Raw genomic sequence first — 23,186 nt, 5'->3', positions numbered from 1 at the left:
TTTGGAATATTCTTGCTTCCGCTGCTCATGGAAATCTCGAGTTTGATTTCCTTCATTATTGAGGTGTCATTCTCTTGTGAAGATCAGGCATGCTGAAGGTGAACAAATACTCAAATCAATGATTGCTAGTTTTTTAGGAAAAAAAGTTCTTCAACTCAACTAGAAAATTCAGTCTTCCTCTATCCAAAATTCCCTAAATTCAAGCTCATTTTGAATCCCACAGTTCAATCTAAGGTTCTAGAGAATAGTAGGGAAGATCTAGTGGTGGTTTACAAGCTTTTGGAGTCAAGATTGAAGTTGAATTTATGGATTGAAGAAGGTCTTCAAAGGTATATCTTCGAACCCTATTTTTTTTTCTTACGAACATGCTTTATTAGTTGCTAAAATTGATGAATTAGAGTGCTTAATGATTCTATTTACTTCCACTAATTGCATGCTAACTCTAAAAATTGGTATCAAATCATGATTTAACCACTCAATTCATGGTAATTTTAGCTTGGTAGGTGATTTTCATAAGTTGTATAAAAATGGTGGCTGATATGGATAATTTTAGTTTTGGCATTTAAATTCTCTTCAATTAAGTGTTAATTGTTGTAATTGACTCTTTGTTTATGGGCCTTAATGTGTTATTAAGAGTCTATAAATTTGTTAAAGTTAATAGAGTTACAATTAGATTGTAATTGAAGAAATAAGCAAGAGAGGTCAGCTGTAGAAATTCAAGAATGAAACTACTACCAGGTAGCATTGCAATGCTACCCATAGAGCGTTGCAGTGTTGTTCTTCATGTCCCGTGGCATTGCAACGCTGGGATGAAGGTATCGCGACACTACTTATCGAAGCCCAGATTGAACGCGCGTGACCTGACCGACGATTTAAGTGAATCGGTTTAGTCGGTTTGGGTCTAGGAGGTCTGGTTCAACCCCATTTTGGCCGATTCAACTTGTTTTGGTGCTTTGGAGATCTGATTCGGGTTGGTTCATGAAGAACAAAAGCACTTTGAAGGAGTTTTTAATTATTATTCTAATATAGGCTAATTGCTTTCTTGAAATGCCAAAATTGGTCCACATCAGTGTGTGTTTAATTATTTATGCATTGTGAATGTATGTTATAATTAAATAAATTTTGTATGTGCATATAGTATGTCATGTAGATTTAAAATTCCATCATAGAAAACATGAAGCATGCATTGAAAGTATGTTATAAAAAGTTATAATATATATGTGCATGTTTAGGGTATCAAGTATTTAATATAATGTGTTATATTAAATTCCGAAATACTTGGTGAACGTTATGGATGATCAGCATGTTTATTGTTTTATAATTGTTACAAAAATCAGATTAGACATTTAAAATTCATAACAAAGACAAGATGCATGCTCACCTAGGGTTAACAAATAACAACTTATTTTAATAGTTAAAATAGATCGTAATCTTGTAAAATTTAGTTACAAACTCAAATGGTCTATAATTCTTTCTAAGGCTGAAGGTATTTAAGTTGACGGTTTACGGAACACCTCCTACTTGGGGATTATAACTGAACAATTGAGTGTTGTTAACCCGATCTTATAAGCATGCATGAGCGATGTGAGGTTTTAGAATTGATTTTTCACCTAGACATCGTAGGTTAAAATTCAAATATAAATATTATAATTGGATAATCAAGACTTAGGTTGTTTACCTGAAACAAATTAAACACTTCAGTAGAAGATTAATAATATAGAAGATATGTTGTTCTTAGCTCACACGTCCCTAAGAGTTCACACCATGAGATTCATATTCGGCTTCGTGTCACACTGGGAGTGACCTTCATTTGAAAAGTGTTTGCATGGGTGAATAGCACGGTGAATAGGAGAAATAGTTCATAGTAAGTGGGCGAAGGATGTGTGTCAACATGTCCTGCAGTCTCTTCCACTAGTTTGGACTGTGAGATTCTTATGTTGCACTTGCTTGTAGTTTTTATGTGACCTATTCTAGTCATTTTATGGTGGTTATCCTCTCGAAGGGATGTAACATGGGATTCGGAACAATTCAAACTCCAGAAATGGAAAGGATTTCTTAGGTTGATTCCCATCCTCGACTCTCCAATTTGGTAGCATCGTTGGGGTCAACCTCTGAGGTCTGATAATGGATGATTACACTTACGAGAATTACTAAGTGTTAGTAAGTTCTTAACCGAAAACGGTAACTAAATGACTATAGGAATATGAGTTATTCTGGAATTAGTATTTAGTCAATAATTTCTTGCTTCAGTAAAGGAGTATTTGACTACCCTCCGGTAGCATCTATTCTAACTTACTAAAGTATCGTTGCAAATAAAATAATAAAATTTTGGTACATTATTACTTTGCTAAAACATGATTGGATTTAAAAGCAGTTCACTAATAGAATTTGTTTATATTTTTAGAATGACTAGCTCATTAATACAGTTACTGACTTTTGAGAAACTTAATGGGGACAATTTCGCTACATGGAAATCAAACCTGAATACAATATTGGTAATAGATGATCTAAGGTTCGTTTTAACTGAGGAATGTCCTCCTAACTTCGACTCAAACGCAAACCAAACTTTTCGGGAAGCATATGACAAGTGGATAAGGGCAAATGAAAAGCCCGAGCCTATATTATTGCCAGCATATTTGATGTTTTGGCAAAGAAACACGATCACGTGCATACCGCAAAAGAGATTATGAAATCTTTGTGGGGAATGTTTGGACAGTCGTCCTTCTCCATTAGACATGATGCCATCAAATCCGTTTATAATTGTCGTATGAAAGAAAGGGCCTCTGTCAGAGAACATGTCCTGGACATGATAGTCCATTTCAAAATGGCAGAAGTAAATGAAGCTGTCATAGATGAGAAAATTTAGGTCAATTTTATTTTAGAGTCTCTTTCGAAGAGCTTCTTACAGTTCCGGACAAATGTGATGATGAACAAGATAGAATATAACTTGACCACTCTTCTCAATGAGCTACAAACTTATCAATCCCTCTTGAAAACCTTGGGACAGGAAGCAAAGGTAAATGTTGCCACTTCAAATAAAAGAGGATTGTCCTCTAAGATAAAGCTGACTCTTCTTCTTCTTCCAAGAACAAAAGTGTTTAGATGAAAAAGAGTAAGAGGGAGAGGAAGGCTCTTACTGACCGCAAAGGCAAGGCTAAAGTTGCGGACAAAGGAAAGTGTTTCTACTGCAACGAAGACGAGCACTAGAAGAGAAATTGCCTGAAGTACCTTGTGGAAAAGAATGCAGAAAAAGAAAAACAAGGAAATTAGTTTATGAAGAATGCTTGCAGTTGAACAAGGGAGGCTATCTTAAAAAAATCACTAGAAATTCCTGAAGTTGTTTTCAAAAGATAGATCAATTATATTAGATAATGTACTTCTTATTAATGTAATAAAAAGTCTTATATCTATCTTTTGTAAGAACATTTGTATAAAAGTATCTTTTGACATAAATGAAGTGTTCATTAGTAATATATTTTTTTATTCTATTATAAAACAACTTCTATGTTAAAACCAACCAAATAGAAGACCATTTCAAATATTTAGATATTTAAAATGGCTAAAAAAAAACAAAAGGCAAAGGTTTCTTCAAGTTCTTATTTTTGGCAATAAAAGATTTGGTCACATAAATCTTAATAGGATTGAGAAAATAGTTAAAAGTAGTCATCTAAATCAGTTAGAAGACAACCTTTTAACGCTATATGTGTCTTGTCTTGAAGAAAAGATGACCAAAAAATCTTTTATAAGAAAATGTCTTAGAGCCAAAAGAACCCTTAAAGCTTACACATTCAGACCTATATGGTCCAATGAATGTCAAGGCACAAGGAGGGTATGAATATTTCATCAATTTTATTGATGATTATTCAAAGTACGGATATGTTTACCTAATTTTGTCATTAGTCTAAAACATTTGAAAATTTCAAGGTGTTTGAAAACTTATTAGGTAAGACAAAGACACTTCGATCAGATCAAGGTGGAGAGTACTTAAAATCTGAGATTTTCAAAACTATTTGATAGAAATGAAATCTAGTCACAACTCTCTCGGGAAGAAAAACATAACCCTGTTAGACATGGTTCGATTGAAAGATTAGCTATGCTCAATAGCCTAAATTGTTTTGGGAATACATAGTAGTGGTTGTTATATACTTTTTGAACATCATTCCACTAAAAGGTTTTCTGAAACTCCATATAAGATGTGGAGAGGTCATAAAAGCTATTTACGACAAGTAAAGGATGTTTATTTTAGAATTTGGGAAAGACCGACGCATGTGTTGGTATCGAACACTAAGGAAATGGAACATCGTTCAAAATAGTTTGCCTATCCATAGGCTACCCTAAAACATTATACTTCTTCAACCTAGAAGAAAATCAAGTATTTGTATCGACAAATATTACCTTACTTGAAGAAGTATACATGAGAGATCATAAATTATTGTATCAAGTTTCCATAGTAGTTATAGAAAATCAACAAGAGTTATTGATTAAGCTAACCCTGAAACAAGAGTTGTTAAAACTGGCCAGATGCATCTTTCTCAAAGAGTTGAGAGTGCCTCGATGTAGTGGGAGGGTTGTGTGACAGCCTAGCTATAACATGGGTTTAGTAGAAACTCAAATCATCAATACTTGGTAATGGCATCGAGAATCAAGAAGTTGAGGATAAAAGGTGCATTCCCTATTTGTCGATAATTAGAAGTCTATTGTATACTGATGTGTTTACAGGGGTCCTCTCGACTAAAGTGTATGAGGGTCACCAAGTGAGTCTAAGACTATTGGTTTTATAATTTAGGACAAATGGGAGAAAAACCCATAGGTATATGATACCTAGCAAAGACAAACTATAGGCATATGATGCCCTAGTTTATTGTATTTGAAGGAGTAATATAACATGCAATGGAAGAATTCAAAATCAATAAGCACTTAAACTACATTTAATTTGAGTTTTAAACATGTTATTCATGAGGTTTTCATAAGAGGGTTTGAACAAGATAATATCTTTGTAGTTATCTTCACGATTTCAGCATAATCTCCACAAGTTTGAGTTGGATACTTCAAATAGACCACCAATAAGATCTTCTCCACTATGCTCAAGAAGGAATGAACTAGAAGAGGGTATAGTAGGATTTCAGTTTTACTGCAACTTGGATAATGAACTCAGAGATCTTTCAAATTCCATGCATGAAGCTTCATTATATAGACTTTTTTCATGCATTAGAACATGGTTGCATGTAGAACAACTCCTACTTTTTGAAGAATTCATGGTGGAATTTGGTGATAAAACATCATATGTGATGTTAGTGGATTTTTCCAATTTTTGGGGAAAAATCCACTAACTCAAAACAATTTCAAAATTGATTTTTCATTTAAATAAAACTATTTTATTTAAAATTTAATTTTATATAATTAATTAATTTAAATAAAACTAAATTAATTAATTTAATATCTTAATATTAAATTAATAAAACATCAATTCTACCAATATGATTCAAATTCATATAATCAATATTTAAATCATAATTTAAATACTAATTGATTCTCCAATCTCATTTTAATTTAAAGGTTTTTAATTGCATCGTATACAATTAATTGAAAACCCTAAAACCGAATTTGAACATTTCAAATTCATAATCCTAAATTCAAAATTCATCCAATCTATACTCAATTCATTATTTCAATTTATGAGCTAGTAGAGGGACCTACTGGACCTACAGATCATGAGCTCCAACAATTTGTACAAATTGGTTAAACTCTTTAAACCGAATTAATTACTTTTCGTTAACTATCAAGACACATCACTATAGCTTGATAGTTGCACTCTCCTCACTATAGATGTATTTCTATCCATGTTAACCATAATCAGTAAGTCGATCATTCACAAGTTGTTCGTATTTACAGCTATATCAAAATTACCGTTTTATCCCTGTAAATACATCTTGTTCCTTAAGCTCCCACTGACCCTCTAATGAACAACTGATTTATAATACCACTTATGAATCATGTCCCTATTGGGATTAGGGTCCTAATTCTCCCAGAATCTCGTAGTTTGTAAACAGTTTTGTACACATTGTTATAAATAAAATAAGTGTTATTTTATTTGCATTTACTCATATCCAATAAACAAAGATCCGTGGTTATTTCATGTAAACTTAAGCATGTATGTGAGACATACAAATGGATCATGTCTTAAGTAATAACCTAAATGGTTTGTAGTATAAGGATAAATGAGAGATACGTTACCCTGGTGACACTACAGATACGGTCCACTTTGTAGATAGTTGCAAGTGTTGTAACATGCTACAAATGGTCTGATCTTGACCACTATCGTGGAGATATTTGAGCAGGAGTGTCTTATACAAAGAGTTTGTATAAGACCGGGCCACGAGTTGATTAGTCTCTTTATATAATGTCGTTGATAATTGAGACTTACATTTCACTAAAATGACCATAGGTGACATGACCTTAATCCTGAGTGTTTTGGGAATACCTGCCTATGGGGGCAGTCCTTTGATTAGGATGGGTGAGAGCGGCTAGATTGCCAACTCAACAAGCCTACCATTTTGGAGATTCGTCTGATTGGGAAGCTGGGAACTCAGTTACACAAGACGAAATTCACTTCTTTCCCGAAGCAGGGGTAAGTAGATAAATTGCTCCCTTAAGGGCTAATTTCGGGTCTTGAACATAGTGACCACACCCTCTCTTTGGAAGAGAGGACTGAGTCATAGTAGGACTATGACTTATTGTTCATTAGAAGAATCAATGGTACTTAAGGAGTTAGATGTAACTACAGGGGCAAAACGGTAAATTTGCTCAGCTATACTTAGGAGCGATTTGTGAGAGGTTATAGCATTGTTGATTGGTTATATGGACACAGAAATATATCTGTAGTGAGAAGAGTGCAGCTGTCGGTCTTTAGTAGAGTGCCCGACAGTTAATGGATGGTGAATCTCATGACTAAAGAGTTTAGTCAATTATTCACATACCATTGGAGCTTCAAGCTATAAGTCCATAAGGTCCCTTTGGTAGCTCAATGGGTTCAAGTTGAGAATCAGATTTTGGGTTAGTTTGAAGTGTTCAAATTAACAAGAGGAAATTCAATTATATGTGATATAATTGGTATGAGACTTATATGTTTGGATAAATTAATTGATATAAGTATGAGATAAATTAATTGGAGGAATTGATATAAATATGATTATATCATGTACCATAAAATAGAAAAAGAACTATGGTTTATATGTTTCATATGATGAAATATTAGAACTATAGATTATAAGTATAATATGATAAGTTGGTTATCATATTTATATATAATATATTAATTATATGATAATTAATTCTTTTTCTCTAATAACCGTTTGAGTGGGAGGTTATTGGAAGTTTTATAGTAACCATGAGATAAAAAGAAAAATGTTTTCCTAAATTTAGTAGTTGCTTCATTCGGAAAGTACTCACGGAAAAAGGCTATCAAGTAAAAGAGTTTTACTAAGCGATAATGTTGAGAGAATAAACGATCGTTTAGAGTTGACTATACGATAGTCACTCAGCTGATCTCACGATTGAGTAGCAAAGTCTATGTGATAGTCTTCATTTTACTAAACGATTGAGTACATCGTCTATACGATAGACAACTTCTTATCTCCTACTTACTCGATCGTAGACCTCCTTTCTTCCTCAAGCCAAGATCATACAGAGCCCATAACTCCTGGATTCTCACATCGAGAATACCAAGGTAACACTTGTGGTGGTGTTTTACATTCGTTCGTGAATCGAGTTGGACTAGATTGGGTTCATGGAGGTTGTGTTCATTGTTTGTGCTATTGGTGTTTCTGTTTGTTACATTCGAAAGTTGTTGTGGACGCATTGTAGACTGAACGAAGGATTCTTGAAGAATGGTTCTTCAAAGGTACGCATACTCTATCCCTTATTTCTCGTATAGCATGCTGTAATTTTTATTTATGCATGACCTGTTAGTTTACCATCCATTAATTGTCAGACATTCCACTAAAGACCAATAGCTAAACTCTTCTTACCACAGATATATTTTTGTGTCCATCGGATATAACCAATCATGAGTACGATGACCCTTCACAGATGCTTGTAAATACAACTGAACCAAATTACCGTTTTGCCCCTGTAGTTACATCTCACTTCTTAAGTACCACTGATTCCTCTAACGAACAATATAACATAGTCCAACTATGTGTGAACACCTCTGGAGCCAAGAGAAGATGTGTGGCGCCACATCGTTCAAGCCCCGGAATCAGCCCTTAAGAGAGCTATCTATCTACTTACCCCTGCCTTAGGAAGGAGTGAATTCCATCTTGTGTAGCTGAGCTCCCAACTCCCAAATCAGACGAATCCCCAAAATGGTAGGTTTGAATCGGCGACCTAGCCACTCGCACCCATATAAATCAAAGGACTGCCCTTAATAGCAGGAGTTCCCAACTCACTCAGGATTGAGGCCATGTTACCTATGGTCATCCTAGTGAAGTGGAGTCTCTGTCATGAACGATGTTATATAACGAGACGTTAACACTTTGTGGTCTGGTCTTATACAAACTCTTTGTACAGAACATCCCTGCTCGCATGTCCCCAACACGAATGATCAGGATCTTACCATCTGTGACAAGTCACAACACTTGTGACCATTCCACAAAGCGAGCCACATTCGTAGCGTTATCAGGATAAGGTTTTCCTCCTATATCCATATACTACAGACCATTTTGGTTATCACTCAAGACATGATCCACTTGTATGTTATCACATACATGCTTGATTCATATACAGATAACCAGGGATTTTATGTTTATTGGTTTGTGGTAAAGAAAACAAAACAAGCAACTGAGTAAAAAACAAGATGTGAATTAAATATCATATATTATACAACACAAGCGTTCGTACAATCTGTTTACAAGTTACAAGACATGAGACTTTAGGGCATCAACCCCAACACATTTTGGCTACATACTAAAACTTGATCCATTTTTATGTTGCCACATAAAGTTAAAGTATTCATTTTATAGTCATGGATTTGTTTATTTGGGAGTATCCTTAGATTTGCATAGGTGAGGGTTGGCTCAACAGCACTGACTCAATAAGCCTCCCATTTCAGGGGTAAGACCTAATAGATTATTAGAGACATAGGATGCAAGATGGAGTTCACGCCTACCCGATTTAGGGATAGGAGAAAGTTTGTTCTCTCAAGTATTGAATCCAGTTCTTGAACAAGGGGCCCCACCATCTCATTGGGCTAAGAGAGTATGGTTTAGTGATTGGATCACAAACCAATTGTTCATTAGAGGATCAGTAGAACTTGAGGAATAAGATATAATCTCGAGGGTAAAACAAATATTTGACCCAGCCGTTATTACGAACAACCTGTGAAGGGTCGGCTTGCTGAATATGGTAAAATCATGTGGACATAATATATCTACAATGAGGGGAGTGCAACTATAGGCTTTAGTGGAGTGACCCATTAGTTAATGAATAAGGATTAATCTGGTCTATTGAGTGTAGCCAATTAATCTCGGATCGTTGGAGTCCATGATCTGTAGGTCCGCGAGGTCCCCCTACTAGCTCGTAATGGACTAGCTCTAGAATAGCGTGATAAGTTGATGTGAAACGTTCAAATTAGAATTAAGGGAATTAGTAATTATATGAGATATAATTACATGTTTAATTTGAGAATTAAACGGAATAGGGGAATATATATTTAAATATGATTTAAATATATAAAGATGAGTGTGTGTAAAAATTAATTTAATATTTGATATTAAATTAATTAAGTTTTATTTAGAAATTAATTTTATAAAATTAAAATTTTCAATTTTAAAATCAAAATGGTTTTTTAAAAAAATCAAGTTTTGATTTTGAGATAAAATTGAAAATTGGAAAAACAATATACAAAATAGAAAAACAAGATTTTTCATTATCCATCTTCTTCATGCTCACACATTTTCCATTTCCTCTTCTTCATTAACTCCAAACATGAGCTACAACTCATGCAACTATCTTCCTTGCATAATGATTTGCAATATATTAAGAGATTGGAGTGAATTTGAAGCATGCAATCAAGAGAGAATTTTAGAGAAAATTCGTGCTGAAGAAAGTGTTCTTCAATAAGATTGCTGTTGTGGGCAATTCTCCATAATCTCTTGATTCAAGCTTATTTTGAGTCCCATAACTCATGATTCAATTCATGAATTAGCCCACTATGAGTTTACTGCATCCATAATCATCGTTTATATCTAAAACGCCAAGAGAATAGTGGGAAAGATCTTGATGTGGCCTACAACAAGACTAGAAGAAGATTGCAGCTGGAGAACAAGCATTGAAGAAGTTCTACAAAGGTATGTCATGAAACTCACTTGTTTTATAAAAACATGCTTTTTATTTTGCCAAAATTAATGAATAGAGTGCTTAAATGATTCTTGTTGCTTCCGTTGTTGTTGATACATTCCTACAGATATCCACGAATTTGAATTTGAATCTTCAATTAGACAACCACCAAGATCTTCTCTACTAATCTCAAGGAGTATGTGTGGTGGAAACACTCAAATTGAGCTGAATTTGGATGAATTTGAGAGAAAGAAGAGGGTTTCTACTTCAGCTGAAGTCTGGTTCCAAAACACAACATGCATTCCCATGTCTTAGCCTTAAGCATCAATTTATAGACTCATTTTCATGCAAGGAGATGGGGTGCATGTAAGCCAACTCCTACTTCAACATTTAAAAGAGAATCAAAATGGAATTTGATTGAGTTGGGTGCTTGGCACTATAGTGGGTTTTCCCAATTCTTGGAAAAACCCACTTTGCTCAATCAATTAAAAAATTATTTTTATAAATCAATCAAATTGATTTTTAAATAAAACAATTTTATATTTAAATAAACTGATTTATTTAAATATTGATTTTTTTTATAAAATTGATTCAATTAATTAGTTTTAGATAAAACTAATTTTAATTGAACCTTTTAATTAATTGATTAATTTAATATCTTAATGTTAAATTAACAAAATATCAATTCCACTTTTATGAATCAATTTCATATAATTTAAATATTAATTGATTCTCCAATTTCGTTCATTTTTTTATAAAATTAAACATTTCAATTGTATCGTATACAATTAATTGAAATCCTAAATTGAATTTGAACGTTTCAAATTCATAACCCTAATTTCAAATTTCATCCATTAATACTCAATTTATTAATCAAATTTACGAGTTAGTAGAGGGACCTAATGGACCTACAGATCATTAGCTCTAACGATTTGTAATTAATTGGTTAAGCTCTTTAAACCAAATTAATTACTATTAGTTAACTATCAAGATATACCACTATAGTTCGATTATTGCACTCTCTCCATTGTAGATATATTTCTGTCCATTTTAACCATAATTAATAAGTCAATCATTCACAGGTCGTTCGTATTTACAGCTACGTCAAAATTGCCATTTTACCCCTATAAATGCATCTTGTTTCTTAAGCTCCCACTGATCCTCTATTGAACAACTGATTCATATTACCACTTATGAATCATGTCCCTCTCAACTAAGCGAGGGCGGGGCCCCATCATTCAAGACAAAGAATCAACAGTTAAGAGAACAACCTATCTGCTAACCCGAAGACGGGTAGGAGTGAATTCCATCTTGCAAGGCTATGTCCCCCAGCTATTTATCCGAACTTTTCCCCAAAATGGGAGGCTCATTGAGTAGTGCTGTTGGACTACTCTCACCTATGCATATCAAAGGATAATCCTGAGAAAATAGGAGTTCATAGTTGGTTTAGGATTAAGACCGAGTTACCCTAGGTTATTTTTGTTTGAAATAGTCAGTTTTAACAGTAAACGATCGTTATAAAGAAAAGTGACTATTTCGAGGTACAGTCTTATGCAAACTCATTGCATATGATGCTCCCACTCACGTGTCTCTATATGAATGATATGTGGATCACATCATTTGTATCAGAATACAAAATGGGTCGCATCCAATAGTGTTACCAGGATGAGATACCAAATTTCATCCATATACTTATAGATCATTTAGGCTATATATTATAACTTGATCCTATTTATGTTACCGTATAAAGTTAAAGTATTTATACTATAGCCATGGATTTGTTTATTGGATTTTCATAATAGAATGCAATATCAACAATTTTATTGAATAAAATACTCAATAATACTTTATCGATAAATAGAATGTTTAACACGAAATTTACGAACTGCGAGTTTTAGGATATTCCCAACAGTTTATATTATTCTCTAATAAAGATAATACATATTCATCATATAATATAAGATTTATATTATGATGCATGGATATGCGTAATGTAACAAGCAAACATATAAGATAAAATTTATGTTAAATATGATGTATGTGCATGCTTATTCATATAATCATATAATACAACACTTATATTAAAGATAACGCATGATAATGTTTATCCTAAGTTGAGATTTTAAACTATATGACATACATTATGCAACATATAATATTTAATCATACATCACATGCATAAATTAAATAAATAGTGAAAATAGACTGAATTTGGCACCCCTTAGCAAAATTAATCAAATTAATATAACCAAATTATATTAGTTTAGTTAATATAAATTAAAATTACATAAAAAAAATAAAAAAAACTGCAGTAACTGCCTTCCATAAGGATCAAACCCACGAACTGGAACCATCTTCGTGTGCGCATCTCTGATTCTGAGCGTAATGACGCTCTGGGGAGTGTACCTAAGTTGGCTTTTGTTATCGTAGTGTAATGCTACGCTAGGAATCAGCGACGCAACGTTGTCACCTAGCGTAGCTATGTTGGGCCTTTTATACTGTAGCGTAAAGCACAACGTAGGTATGCTGTGTGCTACGCTCTAGCATAGAATGCTTTTCTCTATTTCGTTTTTTATCCGATTTGCTCCGTTTTTTTATCTCCTTCATCAGCAACGCTCACCAAAACCAAGGACACAGACTTACAAACTCGATAGCAAAAACTAAATGTCCAAAAACACCAGACCCTTACATTTTGATCTCATCAAAAGCAATAAACTAAGATGCAAAATATCGAAAACATCTATTTCGCAAAATCTCGACATTCATAATGCATAAATTCACCTACTTTTTCTCTGATTTTTGTTTCAAAATAAAAAATCAAAGGCACAACCTGACTCTGATACCAATTGAAGAAATTGATTCCTCGCGGAAGCGTGTGAATGTCATGTCATTGGCAGTCAATTTTGAAAAACTCAAAACACAAAGAAATAAAATAGAGAAACCAGGATAAACATTCATACTTAAAGCATGCTTCTATAGAGGAGAAAGAGATCAGAGAAAAACTAACCCTTGAAAACCTTTTCTTCACGTATTTCCTCTCCATATATTGATCACTTTAAATTCACGATAGCAACACCTTCCTACGAACAATGAATTTCTCTAGAAACCACCACTTGGAGTCCTCACTATTCTTAGGACAAGAGATCTAGGATGTGCAAGCTCCTAGCTTTGGTAGGCGAAGTTTTGTGTGAGAGATCCTAGTGAAGTTGATGAAGTTGTAGAGAAAAACTAATTTTCTTCTATGAAGATAACCAATGAACACCCACTTCAAAAAAAACAACTTTCCTTTGTTTGTACGTGAGATTTGAAGTGGCTTGAGGTGCACCACTTCACAAATAACTCCTAAGGGAATTAAGTTTCAAAATTTAAATTAATTTAAATTATTAAATCAAATTTAATATATATAATTAAATAAACCATTAACTAATTAACAACTAATTAATCAATTAATTAAATATCATATATTTAATTTAATTTGAACAACTTCTCCTATAACCTATAGTTTAATATGGATCTCATTCATATTTTAACCTATAGTATTATATGAATCTTATTCATATAATTAATATTTGAATTTTATTCAAATATGTATCTCTCACATATTATAAAGTATAATTTTGAATCTTATTCAAAATTAACTTTATATTGTAATGTAACTACAAACATTATATTAATCGTATCTTATACAATTAATTCTCTTACTTAATTTGAACAATTTAAATTAATCCAAAATCAATTGATTCTTATTTTACTCTTAATGAGCTAGCAAGAGAACCTTATAGACCTACAAATTAGAAGCTTTAATGATATAAGATTAATTAATTAATTTTTTTAATTAAATTAATTAACATTTATTAATTGCAGATCACTCCAATAAAAACCCACGGTTGCACTATTTGCACTGTAGATATATATCTGTGTCTATGGATATAATCAATCAACAGTAAGTCAACCCTTCATGAATTACTAGTAACTATTGCTGGGCCAAATTACTGTTTTATCCCTATAGTTACCGATCCCTCTAATGAACAAGCAGTTTATAGCCCAACTATAAATCCATCCTTCTTGGGCCAGTGAGAGGATGAGGCCTCAAGGTTCAAGACTCGGAATCAACTATCAAAGGAGAAATTCATCTACTTATCCAAAGATGGGAAGGAGTGCGTTCCATCTTGTGTAGCTATGTTTCCAGCTTCCTACTCGAACAAATCCCAAAATGGTAGACTTATTGAGTTGGAAATCTGGTCACTTTCACCCATACAGATTAAAAGATCACCATTATAGACAGAAATTCACAACTCACTCAGGACTAAGCTCGAGTCATCTATGGTCATCCTATTGAAATGTTAATCTCTTCAAGTAACAACATTACAAAGAGAGACTAATTATTTCATGGTGCGATCTTATACAAACTCTTTGTATAAGATACTCTCACTCATATGTCTCCACATAAACAATTATGATCGCATTATTTGTAACACTTTAAAACTATTGTAACAATTACAAAACCAATCGTATTCATAATGTCATCAAGATAGGGTACCCAACCTTATCCATATATTCTAGACCATTTAGGTTATTACTTAACATGATCCACTTGTATGTTAACCACATACATGTTTCATAGATGTTTAAGTTACATAAAATAACATTAGATGTTTGTTTATTGGATTGTGTTAATGCAAACTAAATGTCAAATAAAATAACTTCTTATTTTATTAAATATTTTTTGTAGTTTTGCCTAGGTGGGAACAACATGTTGAGGCAGTAGGAAAGCAATCATTGTGATTGTGTTTAGGAACCATTTCCATGGTGGTATAGTATATAGAATTAGAACTGGCATTATTTAGGAGAGGAAGATGATATATATATATGAAAAGGTTAGTTAAGCCACAGGCTTGATCATTTAATTTCTCGTTCTTGATTTCAACTGAGACTCACACTGGGATCTAGACCAAACCCAATGAAACCCTAAAATCCAACCAAATGCTAACTTTGTTTTTGATTTTTCCAAATAAGAGTTGAAAAAACAAGAAAATGTTTCAAATCCACGCCTGATTTTACCTACATCATTGAGAGAATGTAACGATAAGAGGAGTGTACACCAATATAAGCTTACTTATAATATCAACTTTGAGATCAGAGATTCGATTCCTCGGTCCCATCTTTTAATACAATATTTTTGCACAAAAAAAAAATATTTACAACTTTTGACTTTCAATGATACGAGTGTCCATCAGTTGGGTTGAAATACTTTTTAGACCTAATTCAATTGTTCGGATTGTAAATTTTAAACCATTATTAAAAAATGAACCCAACCCAACTATAAAATATTTGGGTTGGGTTGGGTTGGTTCGGTTCGGATTAATCGGGTCATTTATTTAAAATTTTGTTATAAAAATAAGCAATATGTAAATATGTAAAAATATAATTGGATTATTTTCATATATTGAATTAAGATTAACAACTTAATTTCAATTTATATGGTAAAACTTTTCTTTCTAAAGTGCAAAGAAACTACTAAAAAAATAAATTATTTAAAAAATATTGGAATTAAATAAAATTAAAATCAATATATGTATAAATAATTATGTTATAAGTAATAAAAAATATATTTTAAAGTTAATAATAAATTCGGATTGGTTTGAGTTGGTTTATGTTATATTAGGTGAACCCATGAACCAATCAAACTTATAAAATTTTCATTAATTTGACTCAACCTAATCTGAGTTGATAACCTAACTCAAACCATAAAGACTCTATTGAGTTGATCGATTTTTTTTTGTCTTTGGGTTTTTTTTGAAGACGTATATTGAATGGGTTTCAAAAACAAAACTTCCGAAAGTGTAGACCCATTTTTCAGAAAATAAAAACCTGAAATGGGTCATTTTTATTAATTTCCTTTCAATTTGTCCCGTCTTATTCTCCCTGTTCGGCTTAGAGTTCTAAGGAGCATTAAGCAACATCAATGGCGAAGAGATCAGTGGGATTGCCGTTCTCGCGCCTTCTCCTCAATCAAGCTCTCAAAAACCCTATTGATGCTACATTCCATGGATTTTCCCCTTTCGCGCGAACCCCAAATCTCTCTCTGTTGGGCAGACCCTTCTGTTCTACTTCCACACCTACAGCTGTGCAGCATCTTCTAGCCGAGCTGGAGATGGAGAAGCATTTGCAGTTGATGGAATCGGTTGCGAATTTCCCCCCCAAGTATTTCAATTTTATTTCGACTGTTCTGCTGCCTGACAAGCTTTCTGTTTCTTTTTATGCTTTCTAGAATGGAAAATTTGTTGCACTCTCTTCATTTCTTGGTCTTCTATGCATTTAGTTGATCTGTTGTTTGATTATCATGATATCCCTTTTGGGGATTTACTAGAAATAAGAAAGTAGTCTAGTTTTTAATTGGTTATTGAATATAAGTGGTGAAGAATCTGCCAAATTTTGGCCAATATTGATTAATTATGAACAAAGTTCAACAAGAGATAACTTGTGTATTTACAGTACTGTTTTGGTACTATTTTATGTCCAAAAAATTTAATTTCTCAAGGTACTTGTATCCCTCACGGTTATGCTTTGAATTTGTGTTTCTTTCTTATATTATAGTTTTCCCCCTACAAATTTATTTTCATAAAACAACCCAGGTTTATAGACTAACATATCTGTTTCATTTTAACGATAGGGTTCTGATGAGAAATTGGTTGACATGAATAGAATGAGCAATGTTAGACAGGTATCACTCTTCTTGTAATTATTTTACTTGATGAAACATCTGCTATTTAGGAGAACTTTGTGTAATATGTTGATCCTTACTGTTAACAGCATGGGCTCGAAGAAGCACTTTCTTTGTATGAGGAAATGGTTGAAAGTGGAATCTTCCCTGATGTAGTTACTTATGGCTCCATTTTATATGGTCTTTGTAAGCATGGAAAGTTGTCTGAAGGAAAACTGCTTTTGAGGGAGATGGGAAAGATGGGTATGAATCTAAATGATGTATCATATTCTATTCTACTTGATGCATTGTTTAAGGCTGGGAAAGTTGCAGAAGCATTAATGACACTGGGTTGTATGATTGTGCGTGGGAGTAACTTTGATATAATAGCATGTACTGTTCTGATTGATGGATTCTTGAAGAATGGACAAATAAAAGAGGCCGAGTGTGTATTCTGCAATTTACATCAACTTAATCTAGTTCCAAACTATATCACATATTCTGCCTTAATTGATGGCCGTTGCAAGCTGGGAGACATAAATGGTGCTGAATCTACACTGCATGAGATGGAGGAGAAACATTGTGTCCCTAATGTCATCGCCTATTCTTCTATGATCAATGGTTATGTGAAGAAAGGAATGCTTCATAATGCATTTAAAGTATTGAGAAAGATGGTTCACAAAAATGTCATGCCAAATATATGTACGTATGCAATTCTACTTGATGGTTCCTTCAAGGCTGGTTGGCAAGATATTGCCCTTGATCTTTATAACAAAATGAAACAGGGAGGATTGAAGGATAATGTTTTCGTACTGGATGCTTTTGTGAACAATTTGAAAAGAAGTGGAAGGATGGAGGAAGCCGAGGATTTGATTACAAAAATGGCATCTGCAGGGTTAAAACCCGACCTTGTCAACTACACAAATTTGATGGATGGGTTCTTGAAGTCTGGGAAAGAATCATCTGCTCTTAACCTGGCTCAGGAAATGACTTCCAAGAATATAGTGTTTGATGTTGTTACTTTCAATGTCTTAATTAATGGTTTGTTCAAGCTTGGGAAATGTGATACAGTATCAATTTACTTAGCAATGGGGGAGTTGGGGTTATCTCCAGACTCAGCAACGTACAACACCATGATAAACGGTAATTTTAAGAAGGGGAACTGGGAAAGTGCCCTGGAGTTGTGGAATGAGATGAAGAGCAGAAAGTTGGTACCAAGTGCAATCACATGTAACATTATGATAAATGGTCTTTGTGAAGCTGGGAAGATAGAAAATGCAATTGATATTTTGAAAGAAATGGGTTTGATGGGTTTGTACCCCACATCAACTACTTATAGAATTTTACTCAATGTATCCTCAAAGAGTAGAAGGGCTGACACTATTTTAAAGATCCATGAGTTGCTTGTTGATATGCACCTTAAAGTCGATAAGGATGTTTTCAACAATCTCATAAGCAACCTGTGCAAACTAGGAATGACTAGAAAGGCAACTGCAGTGTTGAAAGACATGGAGAAAAGAGGAATTCTAGCAGACACCATAACGTTCAATGCCCTGATTCAGGGATACTGCATTAGCAGCCATCTGAAGAGAGCTTTTATGACTTATTCAACAATGTTGTCTGAAAGAGTTTCTCCAAATATTGGAACTTACAATCTCCTTCTAGGTGGCCTGTCTAAAGCAGGGTTAATACACAAGGCAGATGACCTACTTAGTGAGATAAAGAAAAGGGGCTTAGTTCCCGATGCTTGTACCTATGAAACTTTGATGTGCGGCCATTGCAAGGTTGGAAATACAAAGGAATGTTTGAGATTATATTGTGAGATGGTAATTAAAGGATTTATTCCCAGACCAAGAGCGTACAACATGCTCATTGGGTATTTTTCTAAGATGGGAAAAATGAGCCAAGCTAAGGAGCTAATGAATGAGATGCAGAGAAAAGGTGTATCCCCCACTTCTTCCACATATGACATACTGATATGTGGGTGGTGCAAGCTGTCTAAAATGCCAGATCTAAGTAGGACACTAAAAGTATCATACCGAGCTGAGGCAAAAAGATTATTCACTGAAATGAATGATCGAGGGTTTGTTCCTTGTGAAAGTACTCTTTTTTGCATTAGTTCTACATTTGCTACACCAGGGAAGAAGGCTGATGCTCGCATGTTATTGAAGAGCACATACAAGAGAAAGCGTGAGTGAGATGAGATATATTTGTTCTAGAGGCTGAATTCCTTCAAATCGTGAGTCTTCTCTTTACTCTCTGAGATTTATCTTATAATCTCCCGTGCTATAGCATTGTGATGAACAAAATTTTTTGTTACAGTATCTTTCAATAAATGAATTTGGCATAAAAAATTCAATTACTTGATTACTGAAAACTGTGCCATCATCTCTCTTTCTCTTGAACTTTTAATAAGAAATGAAGCATTTCATTAATAATATGAAACATATGAACCGAAAAGGCAAAAAAAGTTACAGAAAACCTCTTCAATTGCTGAAAATAAGTGAAAGAGATTCTATAAGGATGAGTTAGAAACTAAAGTTGTAACTTCATTTCTCTCTTTTTTTTTATCTGTTTTTGTTTATCTCACTCCTCTTGCTTAGCTCATATCCTCACGTTTCTTGGTAATCTTAGTGGGAAATTTAAAGGGGTAAAAAAAAAGGGTAAAGGAGAATGTTAGAAAACAATGATTGGATCAAAGTAACTACCTCCTTCACCTCCTTTTGACTTACATGGAGTGAGAACTGAAATGATGGAGGAAGTTATTTACGGTCCTCCTTTCTGAGGGAAAGGTTCTGTTCTTTGGCAAGCTGGCCTTTTAGCGATTGTGCCGTTTCATTTGGCTGGAAAGAAGTAGTATAGTATGTACAAGGCTAGATAAATCTTGAGAAGTGAGAAGATACTTGGGTTCGATGCATTTTAATGCATCCTTTTTCACTTGCCCTTTATATTTTACCATCCAAAGTTGGTGTGCAGGGTCTTGTTTGTGCAGGTCCTTTCTTTGTATTTTCATTTGTCAGAAGAAAAGTTTGTGGAGGTCCTTTCTTTGTACTTCTATTTGTCAGAAGAAAAGTTGGTTTCCATTAAAAAAAGAACCTCAAAATGTCCTTAATTTATTCATTCCTTCTGTCCATTTTATTCTTTTGTTGATAATAATTTTGCTTTAAGAAAGATACAATTTCTCTCATCCGAAATCTAAACTTTCCTGGTCTTTCCTATATATATGTATATATATTTGAAGTTCAATTAGAAAGACGCGAGAATCAGCTTTGAATTAGAGTGTGACCACAATTGTTAAAGATTAGCTACCTGATATGGCTGTTTTTCATTCAATTATGCAGGATATATGACATCAGTTGATTCACTTCCTCTATTTCTATCAGTGCAACTGTTTTTCTGTGTAATTGATGAGGTTCAGTACGTCTTTTGTCTTTCCATCATTATCCAGGCAATGTTCTAATCAATTCCCGATCTCATTTGTGCAAGCGTCTCAAATATCAATGATCACCAGCCATCATGTTTGAGTATTTCATCTTTCCCTTCCCCCTTTGATGATGCCTTTTTGAGGTATCATTATTCTTGAGAATGACTTGGGTTTTCTCTATTATATCTTTCTATCTCAACTCCCAGGGCTTACTGAGCTGAGTTGAAAGAAGTTGAAACTTCACATATAATGAGAGCTGCCATTGCTTGTAGCTCGGAAATCTGCTGTTATACTTCGATAGGTATTAATATGTTGGTTTTGAAAGTTATAGAGTTAAAAGTTCTTAAATGGAAGTCGCATGGTCACATAGAATGTCCTATTGTAATATTTCTTTCATGCTGCAACATATGTATTTTTATTTAATTCATTTTTACAGGAACTGTTTGAAAGTAGGAGGAAGGAAAAAGGAAAAATAGAATTGTTGCCTTCAAAATAGTACCAAGAATACTTCTTGCATGCTCCTCTTCGCTGACAATGCAACGAGGTTGAAGGCATTTTCAAGGCATTTCATGGGCGTTTTAAATGCTTCAGGTGAGTAGTTATCATTCTCTTCATATTCTTCTATTACATGCTCAATATCATGAAGTACAATTATGAGGACATGGGTAGCCTGAATTTCGACTTTTCTACCTTTTTTTTTTCTCTCAAAAGAAAGACCATAAAAAACATAAAACATAATTTGTGCATGGTCTCTCTATAGACCAAGTGTGCATCGAATTATGGTATGCAGTGGTGTGTGCTTCCATACGTGATCTTTGGAGTGAGAAATAATAGAGGACTTAGAGGTGTGGAGGACTCTTGTGATATTTGGTTCTTGGTGAGGTTACATGTTTCTCTATAGGCTTCGACTTCAAAGACTTTGTTGGGTGGGAATGCGATCAAAGTCCCACATCGGTTAAATAAGAGGATGATCATGGGTTTATAAGGGAGGATAACTATCTCCAATGGTATTAGGCCTTTTGGGGTGATTCTAAAAACAAAGCCACGAGGGTTTATACCCAAAGTGGACAATATCATACCATTGTGGAGATATCTAAAGTTCCTTCATCCCTAACAAATTGGTATGAGAGCCATGCCCATGAATAAAAATCCTCAGTTGTCGAACAAGATGTGGTCATGTTTAGAGTATCCATTTGTGGTTGAGCCTTTAGACGGACAGTGTGCTCAAGTGTAATTCGGATGGATGACTACTCTATGGTTGAATTAGCACGGAGATCAGATGACTGTTTGAAGGAACGCTTGGTGGTCCTTTGTTCAGGGGAGGATTATTGGGTGGGAATGCGATCAAAGTCCCACATCAGTTAAATAAGGAGATGATCATGAGTTTATAAGGGAGGACAACTATCTCCAATGGTGAGGCCTTTTGGGGTGGTTCCAAAAGTAAGGCCACGAGGGTTTATACCCAAAATGGATAATACCATAGTATTGTGGAGATATTTGGAGTTCCTTTATCCCTAACAGACTTTTTGTAATTACTCTTTAGGCAACATTTTACTTAGTTGGAACCGCAATCTTTAGTACGGTTTTTGTGGGCTTATTTTTTTGTATGTCATTGTATTCTTTCATTTATTCTCAATGAAAGCTACTGTTTCTATAAAAGAAAAATAGAAAGACAAATATCGTAATCATTCTCTCATTATGAGCTCATAAAGGGTTCTAGAATTTCCGACACCAGCTCATCGAGCCAGCCCATCTGAATTTTGAAATGTCATGTTTGTTACTAGCTTAACATCTTTGTCATACACATTTTTTGAGATCTCTAGGACATTGATGAATGTTCATTTTTTACTTGCAGACTGCAATGACAAAGTGTGCATCGAATTGGATGGAGAAAGTCTTGTTCCAATAATTTACCGGTGAGAATATTTTCTGAGAAAACATGCCATCGTGATGAAGGAAGGTTTATTGATGAATAATAAACAGAAAGTAAAACAATTTGAGATATATATCAATATAACTTTAAGAGTTTCTTTTTAAGTTCTTTAAAGTTAGTGGTATCTATATGAAAGCAAAAACAGAAAGGGTAAATATAGTTGGGTCAGGTAATTTTCTTGTGAAAATAAACCAGCTCGATCGATATTGTAGGATTGTCGACAACATATTGTTGATATGTTGAGTGTGTTTCATGTCGATGACTGTTGAGTATTTTCAATGTCTTAATACATGGTTGCATCGTGTCAGTTGTTTTACAGTGACCGTCTTTGATTGTAACAAGTATTATGTATTTATTCAATTTGGTAGATGAGATATATCTGATTTGTGAACATCGGTCAAGGTCTCATATACGATAACATAACATACTTTTGTTTTAGTCCAAATCAAATTAAATTAAGCAAATTTATGTATGTAGGCTATTCTAGTTCCTGATTTAGGATCTTAGTTTTGGGACATAATTAAGGTAAGAGGATTTTACTAATAAATTACGCCTTAGCATATTCAAATCAGTGGGAGTGTGCTTGACTTCATGGTTTGAGATTTTGCACATGAAATTTGGAAATCTAAGACCTAGTTTGGTAAGCATTTATGCTTCGTTTGGTAATCATTTTGTTTTTTGTTTTTTTTGTTTTTTTGTTTTTGAAAATTGAGTTTATAGACATTATTTTTACTTCCAAATTTCTTCTTTCATTATCTATTTTTTTACGAATGATTTAAAAAATCAGGTCA

At 33.7% G+C, this 23,186-nt stretch overlaps 1 protein-coding gene across 3 annotated transcripts; it reads left to right on the top strand.

Moving 5' to 3' along the window:
• Positions 1-16,212: 16,212 nt before the first annotated feature.
• On the top strand, positions 16,213-22,769 carry LOC120088517 (pentatricopeptide repeat-containing protein At5g14770, mitochondrial). 3 transcript variants are annotated; one of them, XR_005484946.1, is made up of 7 exons: positions 16,213-16,519; positions 17,009-17,059; positions 17,149-19,277; positions 20,487-20,562; positions 20,669-20,763; positions 20,899-21,053; positions 22,318-22,769. XR_005484946.1 is itself a non-coding variant. In XM_039045887.1 (4 exons), exons 1-3 carry the CDS (start codon positions 16,301-16,303, stop codon positions 19,234-19,236), a joined length of 2,358 nt encoding a protein of 785 aa, XP_038901815.1. In that variant the 5' UTR covers positions 16,213-16,300; the 3' UTR covers positions 19,237-19,277; positions 20,487-20,662. The 3 variants fall into 3 exon arrangements, 1 of the variants encoding a protein (XP_038901815.1); XR_005484945.1 differs by having other exon boundaries at positions 16,214-16,519; positions 20,380-20,562; XM_039045887.1 differs by lacking the exons at positions 20,669-20,763; positions 20,899-21,053; positions 22,318-22,769 and having other exon boundaries at positions 20,487-20,662.
• Positions 22,770-23,186: the final 417 nt, after the last annotated feature.

Source organism: Benincasa hispida, chromosome 10 (assembly GCF_009727055.1).
Source record: "Benincasa hispida cultivar B227 chromosome 10, ASM972705v1, whole genome shotgun sequence".
In the NCBI taxonomy this organism is placed as follows: domain Eukaryota; kingdom Viridiplantae; phylum Streptophyta; class Magnoliopsida; order Cucurbitales; family Cucurbitaceae; genus Benincasa; species Benincasa hispida.
This window is presented reverse-complemented; position numbering and strand designations above follow the sequence as displayed.

What these genes read in the sequence shown, in the direction of transcription:
- LOC120088517 (XM_039045887.1), top strand. Translation starts at nt 16,301, where the DNA reads ATGGCGAAGAGATCAGTGGGATTGCCGTTCTCGCGCCTTCTCCTCAAT. An exon ending in ATTTGCAGTTGATGGAATCG is followed by an intron (nt 16,520 to 17,008) that starts GTTGCGAATTTC and finishes TTTTAACGATAG; the next exon opens with GGTTCTGATGAGAAATTGGT. An exon ending in GAATGAGCAATGTTAGACAG is followed by an intron (nt 17,060 to 17,148) that starts GTATCACTCTTC and finishes TACTGTTAACAG; the next exon opens with CATGGGCTCGAAGAAGCACT.